Source organism: Dreissena polymorpha, chromosome 4, assembly GCF_020536995.1.
Source record: "Dreissena polymorpha isolate Duluth1 chromosome 4, UMN_Dpol_1.0, whole genome shotgun sequence".
Taxonomy (NCBI): domain Eukaryota; kingdom Metazoa; phylum Mollusca; class Bivalvia; order Myida; family Dreissenidae; genus Dreissena; species Dreissena polymorpha.
In genome coordinates this window covers 12,019,555-12,037,643 of record NC_068358.1, presented here as the reverse complement: position 1 = coordinate 12,037,643, position 18,089 = coordinate 12,019,555, and the positions used below count along the sequence as shown (strand labels likewise).

The window sequence follows — 18,089 nt, the reverse complement described above, 5'->3', positions numbered from 1 at the left end:
TAAGATGAGAACAACAAAGGAAAAACATAGCAATTTGTCAAGATCTCAGTTAAAAAATTCTTCATATATGCTCAAACTTGAAAAGGCGTGTATGTAGTTAACCCTTTGAGCGCTGGGACCGGATTTTGAAGGCCTTTGCAAACAGTTTGGATCCAGATGAGACGCCACAGAACGTGGCGTCTCATCAAGATCCAAACTGTTTGCTATTCTGATAGTATTCTTTGAAAAAAATCGAAGAAAATGCTAATTTTAGAAATTCAGCAGACGACATTATAGCAGAAGACAAATTTCCCAGCATGCAAAGGGTTAAAAGAAATAAATGATCGTTTATATTCAGATAAGGAGCCATTCCTTGCAAGTCTCAGAATTCTGGGTGGAACGTACAGCTCTATCGTGGGCAAAGTCTGCGCTGCTAGCGTACCAGTGTCCGAATTCCATACTCTGCTGAAAATAGGTGACTCTGCTTTACAGTAAGCTAAGTATTTCAAATTTGGTTCTGCCAGGTATGTGTATTAACACATACATTGTACCTGGTTCTGCGCTGTTTATCGGTTTATCGATCCTGTGCCCGTATCTACCAGATTCCTTGAGAAAACATTTGGAAATGTCTTGAATTAATACAAAAAGACCTTAGAAGTCTCTGGCACGTTATTGTCGAGGTCTTTTTAAAATTTACATGTTTTAATTAAGTAAATATTGCAAAAATGTCTCATTTTTTTTTATTCTTTAAGAAAAACACATTTAACTATTCACTGAAAATTTTCATTAGGACGGCCTCATTTATTAAATGGGACGAGGCCCGGATCGTATCGAAGATTGACTGCAAGGGTTTATGTTCTCTGACAATTGGGTTTACCCTAAGGCATTTGGGATCAACGGAGTTTCTCATATAACACTTTGTGATCGTCCGATTATAATTATTCTACCGGCCTCAACCGATAGCCTAAAATTCAGTTCTTATGCTCTTTACCTAGGCAACGAGAATGCTGCGAAGGTTGACTGCCCTGACCCTCTGCTCGGTTCCTTCAACTACACTTACACGGAAAAGAAAGTAACGTATTGTGCTAACGTCAACACCGCCACCATCAATGCCTGTGACGCGGCAACGTTTCGTACGCACGTCATCGTTGATAATACTGGCTGTACGGCGAAGAAGCCTTTCTATTCAAGTGCGTAACATACACGTCTGGGTCCCAGAAGGCCTATATGCTGTTTCGGGGATGCCTTTTTTTTTTAAACCCAAATAAGACCCATATCGTGCAGTTCATATGAAATGCCAAATACCTGTCCGAAATGGTCGTTGGCTGCGAAAGCCCATCTGGGTGCCTTATCGTTTGCTTGCTTGGTCGTGCCGCTTGAAAATAACGATCTTGCTACCGTTTATTGAACTCTAGGCCATAAGATTTGTTTGTTAGTGATTGCTTTGCGAAAAGTCAACTTTTATGTTACAGAGCATATCGACGGTAGTCTATTTTACCCCAAAATAGAGACATTTATTTCAACAATGTATATTCACTTTTTCAAACAGATATTCATTTAGTAACAAGTTATACTTATCATATCGGTAAGAAAAGTTTCGATATATACATTTATCGATAGCGGCTTTAAGCATATTGGTATTAAAAGAAACACACAGCAATAAGCGATACTATATATACCATATAAACGTTCATTACTTAACCTCTTTCATGTTCTGTCTCAGCATCCGGTCAGCTTTGGTGCATAGTAAGTTTCACCCCGTCTACAGTGTCCTACACCACTCTGTATAACCCGGATTCAACCGTGTCATCTAAGTTTGTTTGTGTGGTACGTATTGTAAGCTTTTATCAACTTACACGTACTAGTTTCCTCGAGTAAAAAATAAATGCACATGTAATTTAAAAAGTGAGTTTTCATCTGTAGGTCGTTGTAGCTTTATTAAACTTGTGTTTAAATTTTCTTCACGCATGTTCAACTCTCAAAATAACTGGCACTGGTAGTCCGATGCTATTGATGTATAAATATTTTGTTTTTTCTTATATTTTCACTTACTGAAAATGAAATGTTTCTTCACTGAAAGCGGATTTCCTTTCACCAATAAAATTATATATGCCACTGACACGCATATAATATACGTTATTCGTTTTGTTTGCGAAGTGGGAAAATGTTGATTTTATGTGTATTCATGTTATTTTGTGCAAACCACTAATAAGGAGATGGCTTCCTGGTAAAACATTTAGGAACGTTAAACGAGATGTCCAGAATAGGGGGTTTAACTTTAAAAAAGCAAATTAATTATAGGGGTTTTATTTTCTCAAGGTAAAAAAAACCACTATGAAATAGCCTCTTTAAATGTAAGCACATAAATACAAAAGGAAACACATGCTGGGAATATTATGTTATCGAAGTAAAATGACTATGAAATAGTATCTTTAAATCGATGCATACAACTGTACACTACAAATAAAATTATATGAGTCGTGTTCAGAGAAAACTGGACAGAATGCATGTGCGTAAAGTGTCGTCCCAGATTAGCCTGTGAAGTCCGCACAGGCTAATCAGGGACGCCACTTTCCGCCTAAATTGGATTTTTGCTAAGAAGAGACTTCATTGAAACGAAAAATGTCATAACAGCGGAGAGTGTCGTCCCTGATTAATCTGTGCGGACTGCACAGGCTTATCTCGGATGACACTTTACGCACATGCATTATGCCCAGTTTTCTCAGAACAAGACTCAAATTATATATGCCACTAAAGGGCTTATAATGAATATTCAGCTTTTTATTTGCAAAGTGTGATACTATTTACTAAGTATATATGAGTCGCATTCTGAGAAAACTGGGCTTATTGCATGTGCGTAAAGTGTCGTCCCTGATTAGCCTGTGCAGTCCGCACAGGCTTATCAGGGACGACACTTTCCGCCTATATGGTTTTTTTTTAAATTTCAATGAAGTCCATCCTTACCGAAAATCAAGTTAAGAACAAGGCTCATATTTATACCAGGCGGCCCAATCGTCCGGAAGCTCAACCCAGCTGAGTATGATCCCCGGGGAGTGTACGGGCACCCAGACACCCAGCGTCTCTCCCTCCGACACCACCGGGGCCACTATGGAACTGAAACCATACTGTACGTATATATAGTGATTCCTTTGTCTAAGATGGCACAAGCTAACAATACAACCTACAGCATATCAGTCATAATCCGGGTCGAGTAATACGGATGTTAGGGTGGACGCAATAAAGCATATGAGCATCGCCATGAGAAAACGGCGCTTAATTGCTGTGCCAGGGTTAGGGTCAGGCTGTGTCGTCCCAGATTAGCATGTGCACATGCCGCCTTAACTCTATTATCGCTAAGAAGAGATTTCCTTTAAACCAAAAGACTGTAAATGAGAAACGGGTCGTCCCTGATTAGCCTGGGTGGACTGCACAGTCTTAATTCAGGACGATACTGTACTGACAATCATTTAACACGGTTTTGCAGATCTATATGGTTTATTGAAAAATCCATCCAGAAGGCCAAAAGCCCAAGTATACACATGGATCCGAATCCTTAAATTGTGAATTTCGAATTGTATGCAGTGTTATATTCGCTTTATAAAACTGTGACAGTTGGGAAAGAAATAATCTGTCGAAGTCATGCAAAGTAATAGGTAAAGTATTACATCTTATATCTTATTTGTAAAATACTAGCAAACATCCAAACGTATGAATAAATAAAAACATACACAAACATGCATTAAAAAAGTGCACTTTGAAATTTGTATTGTATTGACAAGGCACTAGATGGGATGACCAAAAATGTCATTTCATGACGTAAACAAGGCTAAAGCTCAACATATGTATGAACATCTGAGTGTTTGCTTTAGCATTAGTTTGCACGTATCAACATATCAAATACATTAACGCACACGTAGATGGCTTAGCCGCATTTAAGTTTTCAAACCCGTTTATACAAATACAAAAACAAAGTATTTTCTGTGACGCCAGTCGAATTTTGACATCAAGTAGCTTAAACACGACAGGTTATCCATAACAAATAAAGTTACAAGCTGTAACAGACCACATTTGTCCGTTTAAAAAATATATATGTTTTTGTTTTGTACAAGCAAATTATGTACTAAAATTGAAACTGAAGATACGCTACGATACACGCTATTTCCCAAATCACGATATCAATATTATTGGTATTTTCTATAATTCTATTTTTTGTTGAGATTTATTCATAATATGTAATTTGATTTATTTCAGTTTCGTGTAAGACTACACCATCAACACCGTTGTTCACGGGTTGTAGAAGCATATTGCAACACCGTTGTTCACGGGTTGTAAGAGCATATTGCAACACAGCTGTGATATAGGGTTTGCAGTGATATGTGGATTTGTGTGCACGTGCACTTTTATCTCACGCCCATGTGTCGGATTTTGCATCTTACGAAATAAAGAGGACTTGTTTTTTTCTGAGCAAAAACAATTGGCACTTAAAGTACGACGAATCACCCATTTAATTGTCAATAGTGAAGGCGTTCATTTCCCATTATACAATATCAGTGCAAATTCCCCGAATCCCCCATAACGCTTGTAATAGATATGTTTAAGTAATATATAAATGTATATATTAAACTATTATAAGATAAACTGAACTTTGAATAAGCATTACATTATTAATTGGATGAATGAGGCATTAAACAAATATCTACCAGTAATTAATAAGAACCATTTAAATGAAAAGCATTTTACAACATACATCGGTGTATGAACTGAAGGGAAGATAACGCCTTAATTTGCATAAACTCCGATTTCTGTACGTTGTGCATGCAATTTTCGTGAATGTGTTACATTATCACTATCTCCGAGGGCTTCAGTGCATATTGTCACGGTTAAACAATTGCATAATTTTTTAAAGTTATCGAACGTCATAAAAATTACATATAACTACGGAATTCCATAAACGACAGCCTACTGTCTACCGCCAACTGCCAACTGCTTACTGTCAACTGTCTACTGCTGACTGCCAACTGCTAACTGTCTACTGTCTATTGCCAACCGTTTACTGTCAATTGTATACTGCCAACTGCTTACTGTCAACTGCCAACTGTCAACAAGAATACTGGTCAAACAATTACACCGTTGAGGAGATAAAGACGGTTTGGCTAGAAAGCATGGTATATCGTACAGGTACAGAACAAATATATGACAAAGCGGGTTGTCATGTCCCTATTTATATTTAATGTTTGTCTTCAGTCCTACTTTATATGGCTTTTATGTTTTCTGTGTGATGGTTTCGACGCTTGTTGGTACGTTTTTGTCTGTGTTAACCCGTCTGCAGGCCACTTTGGGGGGGTTGTCCTTTTTTGTCCGTCCGTTGAATTACTCGTATAAAACAAAACCGGAGACATTCTATGTGAAAAGCATTACTGAAAGCTAGATCCCCGCTGTCTCTCATGTCTTTGAAAAGATCTATGCCAATAACCATATACTTGTACTGTACCTGTACGATATACCATGCTTTCTAGCCAGAACCGTCTTTATCTCCTCAACGGTGTAATTTTTGACCGGCATTCTTGTAATATGCTCAATTGTTATTGATCAATTGTATTTTTTTAATTTCCAGTAAGCAGTAGACAGTTGGCAGTTAGCAGTTGGAAGTCAGCAGTAGACAGTTGGCAGTAGACAGTTGACTGTAAGCAGTTGGCAGTAGACAGTTGGCAGTCAGCAGTGGACAGTTGACTGTAAGCAGTTGGCAGTAGACTATATAACTATAGTAGTATAATTGACGGTAGACAGTTTGCAGTAAGCAGTTGGCAGTCAGCAGTAGACAGTTGACAGTTAGCAGTTGGCAGTTGGCGGTAAACAGCATGCTGTCGTTTATGGAATTCCGTAGTATATAACAGTTTCTGTGTACAATTCCTCCGACAGTAAGTATTCGAATTTCGTCGAAGTTTACAGAATAATTTTCTCCAGTAGGTACAGCGCGTATTATCAAGGTGCGTTTTTTCTCTTAAAGGGATCTTTTCACGTTTTGGTAAATTCACAAAATTAATTTTAAAAAATGTTTCAGATTCGCAAATTTTAGTTGAAGTTAGTATATTTGTGAGGAAGAACTAATACAGAACATTTACTATGCTCTAAAATACCCATAATAGACATCTTTAATTTGACGATTTAAAAGCCTGAAAATTATAAAGCGTTGCAGCACGAAACGATTGAAAAATTTGGAGAGTTCTGTTGTTGACGTTATATTTTGTGCCACTACGAGGATTGCTTATATAAAGTATAAAATACATCACTCATTGTATAAGCTCGGATGGCTGGGTTGTCTAAGCGTTAGACTTTCACTTCAGGGGTCAGTGGCTCGAGCCAAGTTGGTGGTTACTTTTTTCCGCCTTTAATTGTATTTTTTTACTGGAGCTTTTAATGTCCAAAGTTTACATTCATCCATATAAAGCATTTAATGACAAACTTCAATACATGCCAACATCTGTGAAAAAGTCCCTTTAAATGTGAACTCGCTTATTAATGTACAACACTGCACCCTTGGCGGGCGATACACTGTCCTTGACAGCATTTTGGTCATTAGTTTAACACCTGTATTTATGTTATTGTCCTGCATGAGTTAGTCTGTTTAATGTAGTACTTTTATTCTGCTGTCTTTCTATTCCCCTGGTGTTATTTAAATGAGTTTCTTTAGAGACAGACATATATAATTTTCTAACAGTCATTTAAACAATATGATTGGTAACACGAGTGTCTAGTTGTGGGTTAATAGTTAGTCACACAGTAATGTGCACTATAAAAAACAACATCAATCAACTTAAAATTAGTAGGCATCATTGCCTCTAAAACATCAATGTGATTTTCTGTTCTACTGTTCCCCGCAAACGACGTTAAACAGATGGAATTTTGGAGTCGATTTGTCGGTCGGTCGGTCAGTCAATCGGTCGGTTAGTCCGCATAAACTGACGTTAGTGGGTCAAATTACTTCCATTTTTTCCAAAGCAATTGAAACTTAAAGTATACTGACACAATTCTGATATGCAGTCGGATATGCGGAACACCTTTACCCACTGATCCACACACTCGCGAGTTATTTGCCTCTGATCATAGATGATAAGGCGGCGAGGGGTATCAGTAACGTTTATAACACAGTCCTGGTTGAAATATATACTTTATGCTGTAGTTTGTTTTTAAAATGGAGTTGTCCAGCTATGCTTTCTGTTGTTCTATTATTCCATTAGAGTTCTTAAGCTATTTTGCTGTTCTTCTGAACTTGATCAGACAATCTGTTCTATTGTGGCGTTACTCTATGTTGGACTATAATGCAAGTATGCTGTTCTGCTATTCTGCCGCAGTGTTTCAACAACTCTTCTGTTGTGTATGTTTTTCTGCTATTCTGCCGCAGTGTTTCAACAACTCTTCTGTTGTGTATGTTGTTCTGCTATTCTGCCGCAGTGTTTCAACAACTCTTCTGTTGTGTATGTTGTTCTGCTATTCTGCCGCAGTGTTTCAACAACTCTTCTGTTGTGTATGTTGTTCTGCTATTCTGCCACAGTGTTTCTCTTATTCTGCTTAAGAAGTTTTTTTATTGTTGTTATTCTTTTAGAATTTATATTTGATTCTTCCGTTCTGATATACATTCTGCTATTCTTGTGTTAGAGCTGTTCTGTTGTTCTATGAACGTAATCCTAATCTGTGGACTTTTATTATTAAAAAATACATTTTAATATTGTGTATCCGTACCTACCAAGCTATGGTTGAACTGTTAAGTTCACATAAACTTACAATGTATTGCAAAATAAAAAGGAATACGAAATTTTATAGGTGTACCAACTACTACAACAACTACAACAACGACCACAACCACTCCGACAACCACCACAACTACTCCTGAACCAACAACAAGTACAACAACTGAACCAACAACCACATCAACAACTACAACAACAACTCAACCAACAACTACAACAACCACACCGACAACCACTACAACTACTCCTACAACCACAACTACTACTGAAACCACCACAACGCCAACTACTACAACACCTACTACAACAACAACAACAACTGAATCAACAACCACACCGACAACAACTACAACTACTCCTACCACAACAACTACTCCAGAAACTACAACCACAACAACAACAACAACAACAGCGACAACTACTACTCCGACAACAGTACCTACCACTACAACCACACCCACAACAACGACCACGCCAACTACTACAACGCCAGGTTCTACCACGACAGCGAGTTCAGAAACCATGTCCTTCACGTGGCTCTACATTCTGCTGCCGTGTGTCGTAGGCCTCATCATCATTGCTATAGTGGCGTTTTGCCTCCGCTCGTTTCTGAAAGCGCGCGCCAAGCGAATAGCCCGACTGAAGAGCCTGCTGAAAACAGGTAAATGGTAATAAGTTCTAAAATGTGCTTATTTTGAAACCTTTTTTGTTAGCTTGATTGCTTCAAAAGCTGAAGGCTTACTGAAACGCTCTCGAGTCAGTTTCCTGGGTAGAACCAATACTTGGTGTCTTTCTGATGGATATAAAGAACGATCCCACATTTGGGATCGAGACCGTGACCTTCCGGTCGCTAGGCGGACACCGTATCCACTACTCCACGGTGACCCAGGATTGTGAGAGCGCTGTGCGGCAAATGCACCACCCACCCTGTGCAGATGTATTAAACGTGTCGATCTCTTGATTTACATTCACCAGTCTTAATGCTACCTTAGAATCACGAATACTTAATTTAAGCTGAGAACTATGCTTTTATATTAAGTTTTCATATCATGGTAAGCAATATTGCACAGAAACTTACAAATAATCTTTTGAAAAGGATACACAAATGAATGAACACTTTTGTGAACATTTTCTAATAAATACTGAAGAACGCAGTGTAACTAGTTGACCTTTGTCGAGAAATAATTTGTTGTATCAAAGAAACTCGACATTCATTAAAAGAGTAAAATGCTAGCTACTTCGACTGAATATCGTATATATTTGAAACAAATACTGATATAATGAATATGATTAAATGATATTCAAAAAAAAAACGTAAAATTAAGAAATTACAGGTTTGTGTAGACATGGTGTTTGGTTCCCGTACTTATATATTAACGTTCCTTCAAGCGTCAAATCCGTATCTCTAAACGCGCTGTTTTTTCCACTAACATCTAAAAACGGTTGAGTAAGGTCGATCAATCTTTATTCTTCTCAACGTCTTTAAACTACGCACGCGTTATTTTCCATTTTTATAAGCATAGTCAAAGAAGAAATCTTCAAACTATCTTTGAAACACATATTTCTTCATATGCCAAAGTTAATTGTGCGACAATGATTGCATACAGCAAAACGTTCGAAAACAAATCCTAGAATATAAAAAATCAAGTGAATAGGCGGCAACCAATGAGTATGATCGGTTGGTGTTAGTCGAACAAAAACGGGGCTTAATTAATCTGCTTTAAGTGTCGTCTCATATTAGCTGGTGCAGTTCGCATAGGCTTATTAGGGACAACACTTAACGTATACAGTGGACTTTCTTTTTGAAGAAACCTTTTTTTTAAACAAAACAATTCACAAAAGCGGAAAGTATCGTCCCTGATTAACGGTAGCCTGTACGGTCTACACAAGCTAATCTGGAAAGACACTTTACGCTTAAGGATTAAGCCACGTTTTCCCAGAGCGCGGCTCACGTGTGTTTAACAACGGTATCCGCTCATGGTTGCAGGGAACCATCCTTTAGGCGAGGTCTCCCAGCGTCTTAACGTTCCTGACAGCATGGAGAAAGGATATGGTGACGTCGACAACTGGAAGAAACGGTTGAACGGTATGTATAAACAGTCATAAATTAAAGTATTATTCGATTGATTTTATTCAAACTGATTTTGAAAACTATGGCAAGCGGTTCGACGCATAATCCCAAGAAACTAGGTTTTTCCTAGGTTCTCATGAAAACCTAGGTTCTCATTTGAAAACTTGGGTTCTTGAAGCCATGTGCAATCTTCAAGCGAGAGCCTAGGTTCTCATTCTGAGAACCTAGGTTCTCATGAGAAACCTAGTTTCGTGGGATTATGCGTCGAACCGCAAGAAACTAGGTTTCTAATGAGAACCTAGGTTCTCATTCTTAGAACCTAGGTTCTCATTCTGAGAACTTAGGTTCTCATGAGAACCTGGGTTTTCAAATAAGAACCTAGGTTTTTCAAACGAGAACCTAGGTTCTCATGAAAACCTAGGTTCTCATGAAAACCTAGGTTCTCATTTGAAAACTTGGGTTCTTGCAGCCATGTGCAATCTTCAAGCGAGAACCTAGGTTCTCATGAGAACCTAGGTTTTCAAATGAGAACCTAGGTTTTCAAATGAGAACTTGGGTTCTTGAAGCAATGTGCAATCTTCAAGCGAGAACCTAGGTTCTCATTCTGTGAACCTAGGTTCTCATGAGAAACCTAGTTTCTTGGGATTATGCGTCGAACCGCAAGAAACTAGGTTTCTCATGAGAACCTACCGGTAGGTTCTCATTCTGAGAACCTAGGTTCTCATGAGAACCTAGGTTTTCAAACATAGGTTCTCATTTGAAAACCTAGGTTCTCATGAGAACCTAGGTTCTCAGAATGAGAACCTAGGTTCTCAGAATGAGAACCTAGATTCTCACGAGAAATCTAGTTTCTTGGGAATATGCGTCGAACCGCTTGCCATAGAAAATGGCTTCATAGATCTATTGGGGATATGTTTTCAATACATAATGAATAATTAAGATAATAATAAGCATTTTGAGTATACTTTTCCCTAATTTTCATGAAAGTTGTCGTGGAAATGAACACACGACAGTGGAAGTTGACGCTTAAAAACGTTTAGAGCAATAGCATAACGTGAAGGAACTATTGTAGCTTAGTTGTTAAGTCGTCCATACACTTTTTAATGGCCACTAATGCACTACAGGTATATATGTATTTCTATTGATTTGAGATGGATTGATTAATTGAATCACGTTGCATTATTCAATTGTATTTAAGACACTTTTATTCCCCTACGTTTTCATAAGAAAGTGTTCTTCTTATATCCATATAGGTTAATAAAAATGCATTATATAAAATACAGTAATTTTCAATTAATTTGCTATTCAGTATATCATAGCAATGATATTGCAGATCAGACTGTATTTAATATGAGTAAGAAATGTGGAAGATGTAAAGCGCTTAGAAACAAAACAGAACATTTAAAAACTATGTATATATCATTATATGCAACTATTGTCGCAACTCTTTTTTGCATGCAACACTTCCGTTTTCTTCAGACATCCACGAGTCAGAGACGTCACACAGACGAAAGAGCGTCGTTACCGAGAAAGATGTGCTAGGTGAGATTTCTCTGAATACTATAATCCGATATTGGTAGACATACATTCCAACAATGAAAGTAAACATTGTTAAATGGGCCTTTTCACTTTTTGGTAAATTGACAAAATAAAAAAGTTGTCAGCTTCACAAATTTTCGTTGTAGTTACGATATGTGTGAGGAAACAGTAATACTGAAAATTTACCATGCTCTAAAATATCCCTTTTATGCATCTGTTGACGATTTAACAACCTGAAAATTATAAAGTAATGCAATGCGAAACGATTGAATAGTTTGGAGAGTTATGTTCTTGTCGTTATATTTTGGGATACTTTGTGGATTGCTTATATATATAGTCTAAAATACATCACTCATTGTACGAGCACTGATAGCCGAGTGGTCTAAGCGATATACTTTTACTCAAGGGGTCAGTGGTTCGCGCCCAGTTGAGGGTTACTTTTTTCTCTTTGTCAAATTGTATTCTTGTTATTTTTACTGGAGCCTTTTAGATCCAATGTTTACACTTATCAATATAAAGCATTTACTGACAGACTTCAATACATGCCAAAATATGTGAAAATATATAAGCACCTTAAAAAGCATTGCAATACTTAAAATTTTGCGAGAGTTTTTCTTAATATTTTTTTCCACCACTGTTATATACAATATTTGTATAAAAAATGACAAAAATAAGACGTTTTTTTATGTAAGCTTATTTCCGTTTATAATGAAGTGGGGAAACTAATTCCGATGTTCTTGGGTTGCGTATCTGATTCATATTTTCGTAGACACATTTATTTTTTAATTGAAGTGATTTTATATATATATGTGTATATATATACCAATAATGTTTAAGAAACTTGACCACGTGTACACTTGTGCGTAAAGTGTCGTCCCAGATTAGCCAGTGCAGTCCGCACAGGCTAATCAGGGACGACCCTTTCCGCTAAACCTATGAGCCACACTCTGAGGAAAATGGTCTGAAAGCATGTGCGTAAAGTGTCAGCCCAGATCAGCCTGTCTTCTCCGCACAGGCTTATAAGTGACCAAATTTTCCGCTTTAATGGAAGTTTCGTTTTAAAGAAGTCCCTTCTAAACGAAACTTCGGTGTAGTCACAAAGTGTCGCCCCTGGTTAGCCTGTGTGGATTGTATAGGCTAATCTGAGACGACATCTTACGCACATGTATTAAGCCCCTTTTTCTCAGAGCGCGGCTTATATGCTGTTGTTCTGTTATTCAGTGGACGACACGAAAAGCAGCACGGGCTCCACGACGACGCTCATTCGAGGAACGCCGTCCATATTCGGAAAGAGCGGCGTGGCGCGGACGCTGAAGCACCTGAAGGCCATCAATGTCAAGGACATAGAGAACAAAGGCTCCAGGCGCCCCAAACCGGCTCCGCCAACCCCGAGCTACGCCCGACCAACCACGTCTATGAACAAGAAGTTGGAAAAAGAAAGGTCTTCGCTTGATCTTCAAATGAAACGTACCGCGACAAACTTGGGTCCAAAGCCAGACCGACCCGTCCTAATTCCGAAAGCTACACTGCCAGCCGCTAATCCGGAATCGTCTACACTGCCGGACAAGAATCCGCTTCAGACTATGCCTACACTTCAAAGGTCAAGGTCGATGGAACGCACTAAGCCGGACATGACGAAACCAAAATCCGTTACGAATTTAACGAGGTCTAAATCTAATATCAGAAGCAAAGGAGAAAAGATATTGCCAACTGCGGTAGCGAATTATTTTGAAAGGTCGACTATAAATATTGGATCGAAGAAAGTTAACAACAGTGTCAATAAGTCTGATAGCGTAAGACAAAAGTTGGATAGCGGAAAGGAAATTGGTGAAAAAAGCTCATACAACGTGACGGAAAATGGCGGACATGTATTGACTTCCGAAATACCAAAGCGCGAACAAATGATGGATATTATAATGCAAAATGGAATCCCGGGGATGGATGCGCTTAGTAAGAACGGTAATCCGCCACTAACAAAGCAAAACGGCGGACATCGTTCATCGATAGGTAAACTGCAAAATGGAGAACCGAAATTTATACGATCGCTCACATATGTTGCACCAACAACGGAGCAATCGACTAACGGGGAAAAGACGTTGGAACGGCCGAAATCATCGAACACGTCATCGTCTTTTTTTAAGAGATCAAAGTCAGTCCCGAGTCCGAAGGTCGGAAGGTCGAATACGACCATAGGTTCTAGCCCAAGTATGAGGGGAAGCAGCGAAAGACCGGTGCTCGGTAGCGCAAAACCATACCGGAACACGGTTCTAAACAGAGTCGGCAGCGCGGTAGATAATGCGGAGCTGCCATCAACGAGACGAGCCCGTAAGGATATACCTAGGAGGGCGCTTCGGGCGGACACAGTGATCCTTTCTTCGGATAACATCGGTAAAGGTAGGTAACTGTCGTCATATAACATCGGTAAAAGTACGTAACTGTCGTCGGATGAGATCGGTAAAAGTACGTAACTGTCGTCGGATGACATCGGTCAAGGTAGGTAACTGTCGTCGGATGACATCGGTAAAAGAAGGTAATTGTCGTCGAATGACATCGGTAAAAGTAGGCAACTGTCGTCGGATGACATCGGTAAAGGTAGGTGTCGTCGGATGACATCGGTAAAAGTTCGTAACTGTCGTCGGAAGACATCGGTAAAGGTAGGTAACTGTCGTCGGATAACATCGTTAAAGTTAGGTAACTGTCGTCGGATGACATCGGTAAAGGTATGACTGTTGTCGGATAACATCGGTAAAAGTAGGTAACTATCGTCGGATGACATCGGTAAAGGTAGCTAACTGTCGTTGGATGACATCGGTAAAAGTAGGTAACTGTCGTCGGATGACATCGGTAAAGGTAGGTAACTGTCGTCGGATAACATCGGTAAAAGTACGTAACTGTCGTTGGATGACATCGGTAAAGGTAGGTAACTGTCGTCGGATACTATCAGTAAAAGTAGGTAACTGTCGTCGGATGACATCGGTAAAGGTAGATAACTGTCGTCGGATGACATCGGTAAAATTAGGTAACTGTCGTTGGTTGACATCGGTAAAAGTAGGCAACTGTCGTCGGATGACATCGGTAAAAGTAGGTAACTGTCGTCGGATAACATCGGTAAAAGTAGGTAACTACCGTCGGAAAACATCGGTAAAGGTAGGTAACTGTATTCGGATGACATCGGTAAAAGTAGGTTACTGTCGTCGGATGACATTGGGAAAGGTCGGTAACTGTCGTCGGGTGACATCGGTAAAGGTAGGTAACCGTCGTCGGATGACATCGGTAAAGGTAGGTGAAAAACTGAGTGTTTATAACAATTGGTCAACCGCGTATATATTTTTTTATGACAATCGTATGATCCAGTCTTTATAAAAATGTATTTTTTATACAATGTGAATCAGGTACGAGGGTTGCCCGGAAAGTTCATGCAAAGAAGGTGATAAAAATCTAAAAACGAACTTATGTAGAAGAATTCTATGATACGTGTACTTTCAACTACATTATTTGCAATAATACAAGTTTGTCTTAAAGGGGCCTTTTCACGTTTGGGTAAATTGACAAAATTGAAATAAGTTGTTTCAGATTCGCAAATTTTCGTTTTAGTTATGATATTTGTGAGGAAACAGTTAAACTGAACATTTATCACGCTCTTAAATAACCATTTTATGCATCTTTTGACGATTTAAAAACCCGAAAAATATAAAGCGTTGCAAAGCGAAACGAATTAATAATTTGGAGAATTTTGTTGTTGTCGTTATATTTTGGGAAACTACGAGGATTGCTCATATAAAGTATAAAATATGTTTGTTATTGTATCTGGATGGATACAGGTCGTTATGAGGCCTGTAAGACATGTAAATAAACTCTGACACACACACACACACACACACACACACACACACACACACACACACACACACACACACACACACACACACACACACACACACACACACACACACACACACACACACACACACACACACACACACACACACACACACACACACACACACACACACACACACCACACACACACACACACACACACACACACACACACACACACACACACACACACACACACACACACACACACACACACACACACACACACACACACACACACACACATCTGAATGGATGGTCGAGTGATCTAAGTGGTAGGCTTTTTACTCCAGGACTCTAGGGGTCAGTGGTTCGAGTCTTGCTGAGGGTTACCTTTTTGTTCTTTTATTTATTGTATTCTTGATTTTTTACTGGAGCTATTTATATGCAATGTTTACATTTATCAATATAAAGCATTTAATGACAAACTTCAAAACATGCCAAAATCTGCGAAAAGGCCCCTTTAACCCCTGTCTTTTAGAGACATGCAAATTTAACTACAAGTATAACAGTAGGTTGCCATGTATCAGCACTTCGAATTTTGAAAACTAATCATTCGAAAACAGTGCAATTGCATAAGTGAAGAAGTGAAAAGTTTAAAATTGACACGACGCGAAAAGGCGATTTTATTATACAAATTAGACGCTCCAGTTATTAAATGAACAATGAATCTACCCCTGTTTAAAACTTCTCTTTGTTGTAGTACTGGTAAACCCAGGAAAGTGTGAGTTGGTCAACTGACCGCCGTGATATGACTGGAATACTTCTGAAAACGGCGAATGATTCAGCTCCACAAATGAGTGGTGCTCTGAGAAAACTGGGCATAATGCTTGTGCGTAAAGTGTCGTCCCAGATAAGCCTGTGCAGTCCGCACAGGCTAATCAGGGACGACACTTTCCGCTTTTATTACATTTTTCGTTTAAATGAAGTCTCTTCTTAGCAAAAATCTAATTTAGGCGGAGATTGTCGTCCCATATTAGCCTGTGCGGACTGCACAGGCTAATCTGGGACGACACTTTACGCAGATGCATTATGCCCAGTTTTCTCGGAACGCAAATCAAATAAACAAACACGTTTAGGGACATCCATCGAACAATAAATTGTACAAGAAATAAGTTGAATATTGTCGATCAAACAATGCAGTCAATAGCCATACTTCATACAGCTGTAATAGTTTTGGAAAATTGACAAAATTGAAAAAAAGATTAGCAAATGTTCGTTCTTGTTATGATATTTGCGAGGAAACAATTATACTGAACATTGCCATGCTCTTAAATATCCATTATATATGTGTGCATTTTTTGACGATCTAAAAGACTGAAAATTATAAAGCGTTACATACGCGAAACGATTGAATAATTTGGAGAGTTCTGTTGTTATCGCTATATTTTGTGACATTATGAGGATTGCTTATATGAAGTATAACCTACAGTGTCACCTATATGGACACGGATGGCGGGGTGGTTTTAGCGCTAGACTTTTACTTCAAGGGTAAGTGGTTCGAGTCCAGTTGAGGATTACTTGTTTGTCTTTCTTTAATTTATTCTTGTTTTTTTTTTACTGGGACATTTTAGTTCCCAATGTTTATATTTATCAATTTAAAACATCTAATGACAATCTTCAATATATGCCAAAATTTGTGAAAAAGGTCCCTTTAATGAACTAAAGATGTGTATTTTCTCTTCGTTCGTTTTCGTCGAATTAATTAACTCGAACCTGATTTTAATGTTTTCAGTAACACAGTGTTATTTTTTCAGAAAATGCATAAATATAGTACGCGGTGAGTCAATAAACAACAACGGGAACACACTTTCTGGACTGCCCTCGTATATAATATTGAAACAAACAGCGCAACGTTGCGCGTGTTCTTTGGAAAACAAGAATATGTATTCTTATATAAAATATGAAATAAATCTTGCACATGTGAGAAAGTGCTGGTAAATCGACTTGTGAATGGAAACTAAGTACGCGTTAAGTTAATAATCCGAATGGCATGTTGTGTTTAAATAGAAAATAATATTTGTAAATGGCATATCATTTTAGACAAGGGACCGCCGATGTATAACCTACCAGACGAATTCAGCGTGGGGCCGTCAACGTTTGATCACGTGACGTCATATCAACAACCGCACTTCGCCTCCCAGTCCCCTATTCATGAAATAGCCACGCCCTCTCCCGAAGTACCGGACGTTCCCACAATGAACCACGTTGCGCCAATAACGAACGTTTTACCGGAAGAGTTCAGCGTGAATCATGCGAAGTTTGCGGCGGAGCGCCCCATTGTAAAACCGGGCACGCCAAAGCCACAGTCTCGAACCCCAAACCAATCTCAGCTGAAAGTGCCTGCAGCATCTAGAAAGTCTTGGAGATAGGCACTGTATCTAATATAGCTAAAGACACTTCAGCGAACAGGTTTTATTAAAGTGATCAGGTCCGTTTTCTGGCTAAGTAAATATATATACAGGCATGAATCGTGCTCAGGAAAACTGGGGTTTAATGTTTGTGCGCAGTGTCGTCCCAGATAAGCCTGTGCAGTCCGACGCAAGTGCTAATCAGGGACGACACTATCCGCTTTTATAGAAGTTTTCGTTAAAAAGAAGTCTCTTCTAAATGAAAATCCTGTTTATGCAGAGTGTTGTTCTTGATTAGCCTGCGCATGATAATCTTGGACGGCTCTTTACGCACATGCATAAAACACCGTTTTCCCAGGCGAGGCTCGTATATCAAGCATTATTATACGTTTATGGAGCCAGAAGTATATGAGTCACGCTCTGTGAAAAGGGGGTTTAACGCATGTGCGTAAAGTGTCGTCCCAGATTAGCTTGTGCAGTCCGCTCAGGCTAATCAGGGACGACACTTTCCGCCTAAACTTG

General features: G+C 38.9%; 1 protein-coding gene and 1 long non-coding RNA gene across 2 annotated transcripts; both read left to right on the top strand.

The window, feature by feature from the left end:
* The first annotated feature begins 1,698 nt into the window (after nt 1–1,698).
* On the top strand, nt 1,699–4,290 carry LOC127879050 (uncharacterized). The gene is made up of 3 exons (XR_008048896.1): nt 1,699–1,806; nt 2,983–3,106; nt 4,231–4,290. It is a non-coding gene; the product is annotated as an uncharacterized LOC127879050 (long non-coding RNA).
* An 851-nt stretch (nt 4,291–5,141) lies between these two features.
* Nucleotides 5,142–17,588, top strand: LOC127877217 (myb-like protein A). Its single transcript, XM_052422894.1, has 7 exons — nt 5,142–5,157; nt 5,594–5,648; nt 8,107–8,288; nt 9,715–9,813; nt 11,278–11,340; nt 12,559–13,731; nt 17,260–17,588. Exons 1-7 carry the CDS (start codon nt 5,142–5,144, stop codon nt 17,586–17,588), a joined length of 1,917 nt encoding a protein of 638 aa, XP_052278854.1.
* Nucleotides 17,589–18,089: the final 501 nt, after the last annotated feature.

What these genes read in the sequence shown, in the direction of transcription:
- LOC127877217 (XM_052422894.1), top strand. An exon ending in CTGGAAGAAACGGTTGAACG is followed by an intron (nt 9,814 to 11,277) that starts GTATGTATAAAC and finishes CGTTTTCTTCAG; the next exon opens with ACATCCACGAGTCAGAGACG. An exon ending in TTCGGATAACATCGGTAAAG is followed by an intron (nt 13,732 to 17,259) that starts GTAGGTAACTGT and finishes ATATCATTTTAG; the next exon opens with ACAAGGGACCGCCGATGTAT.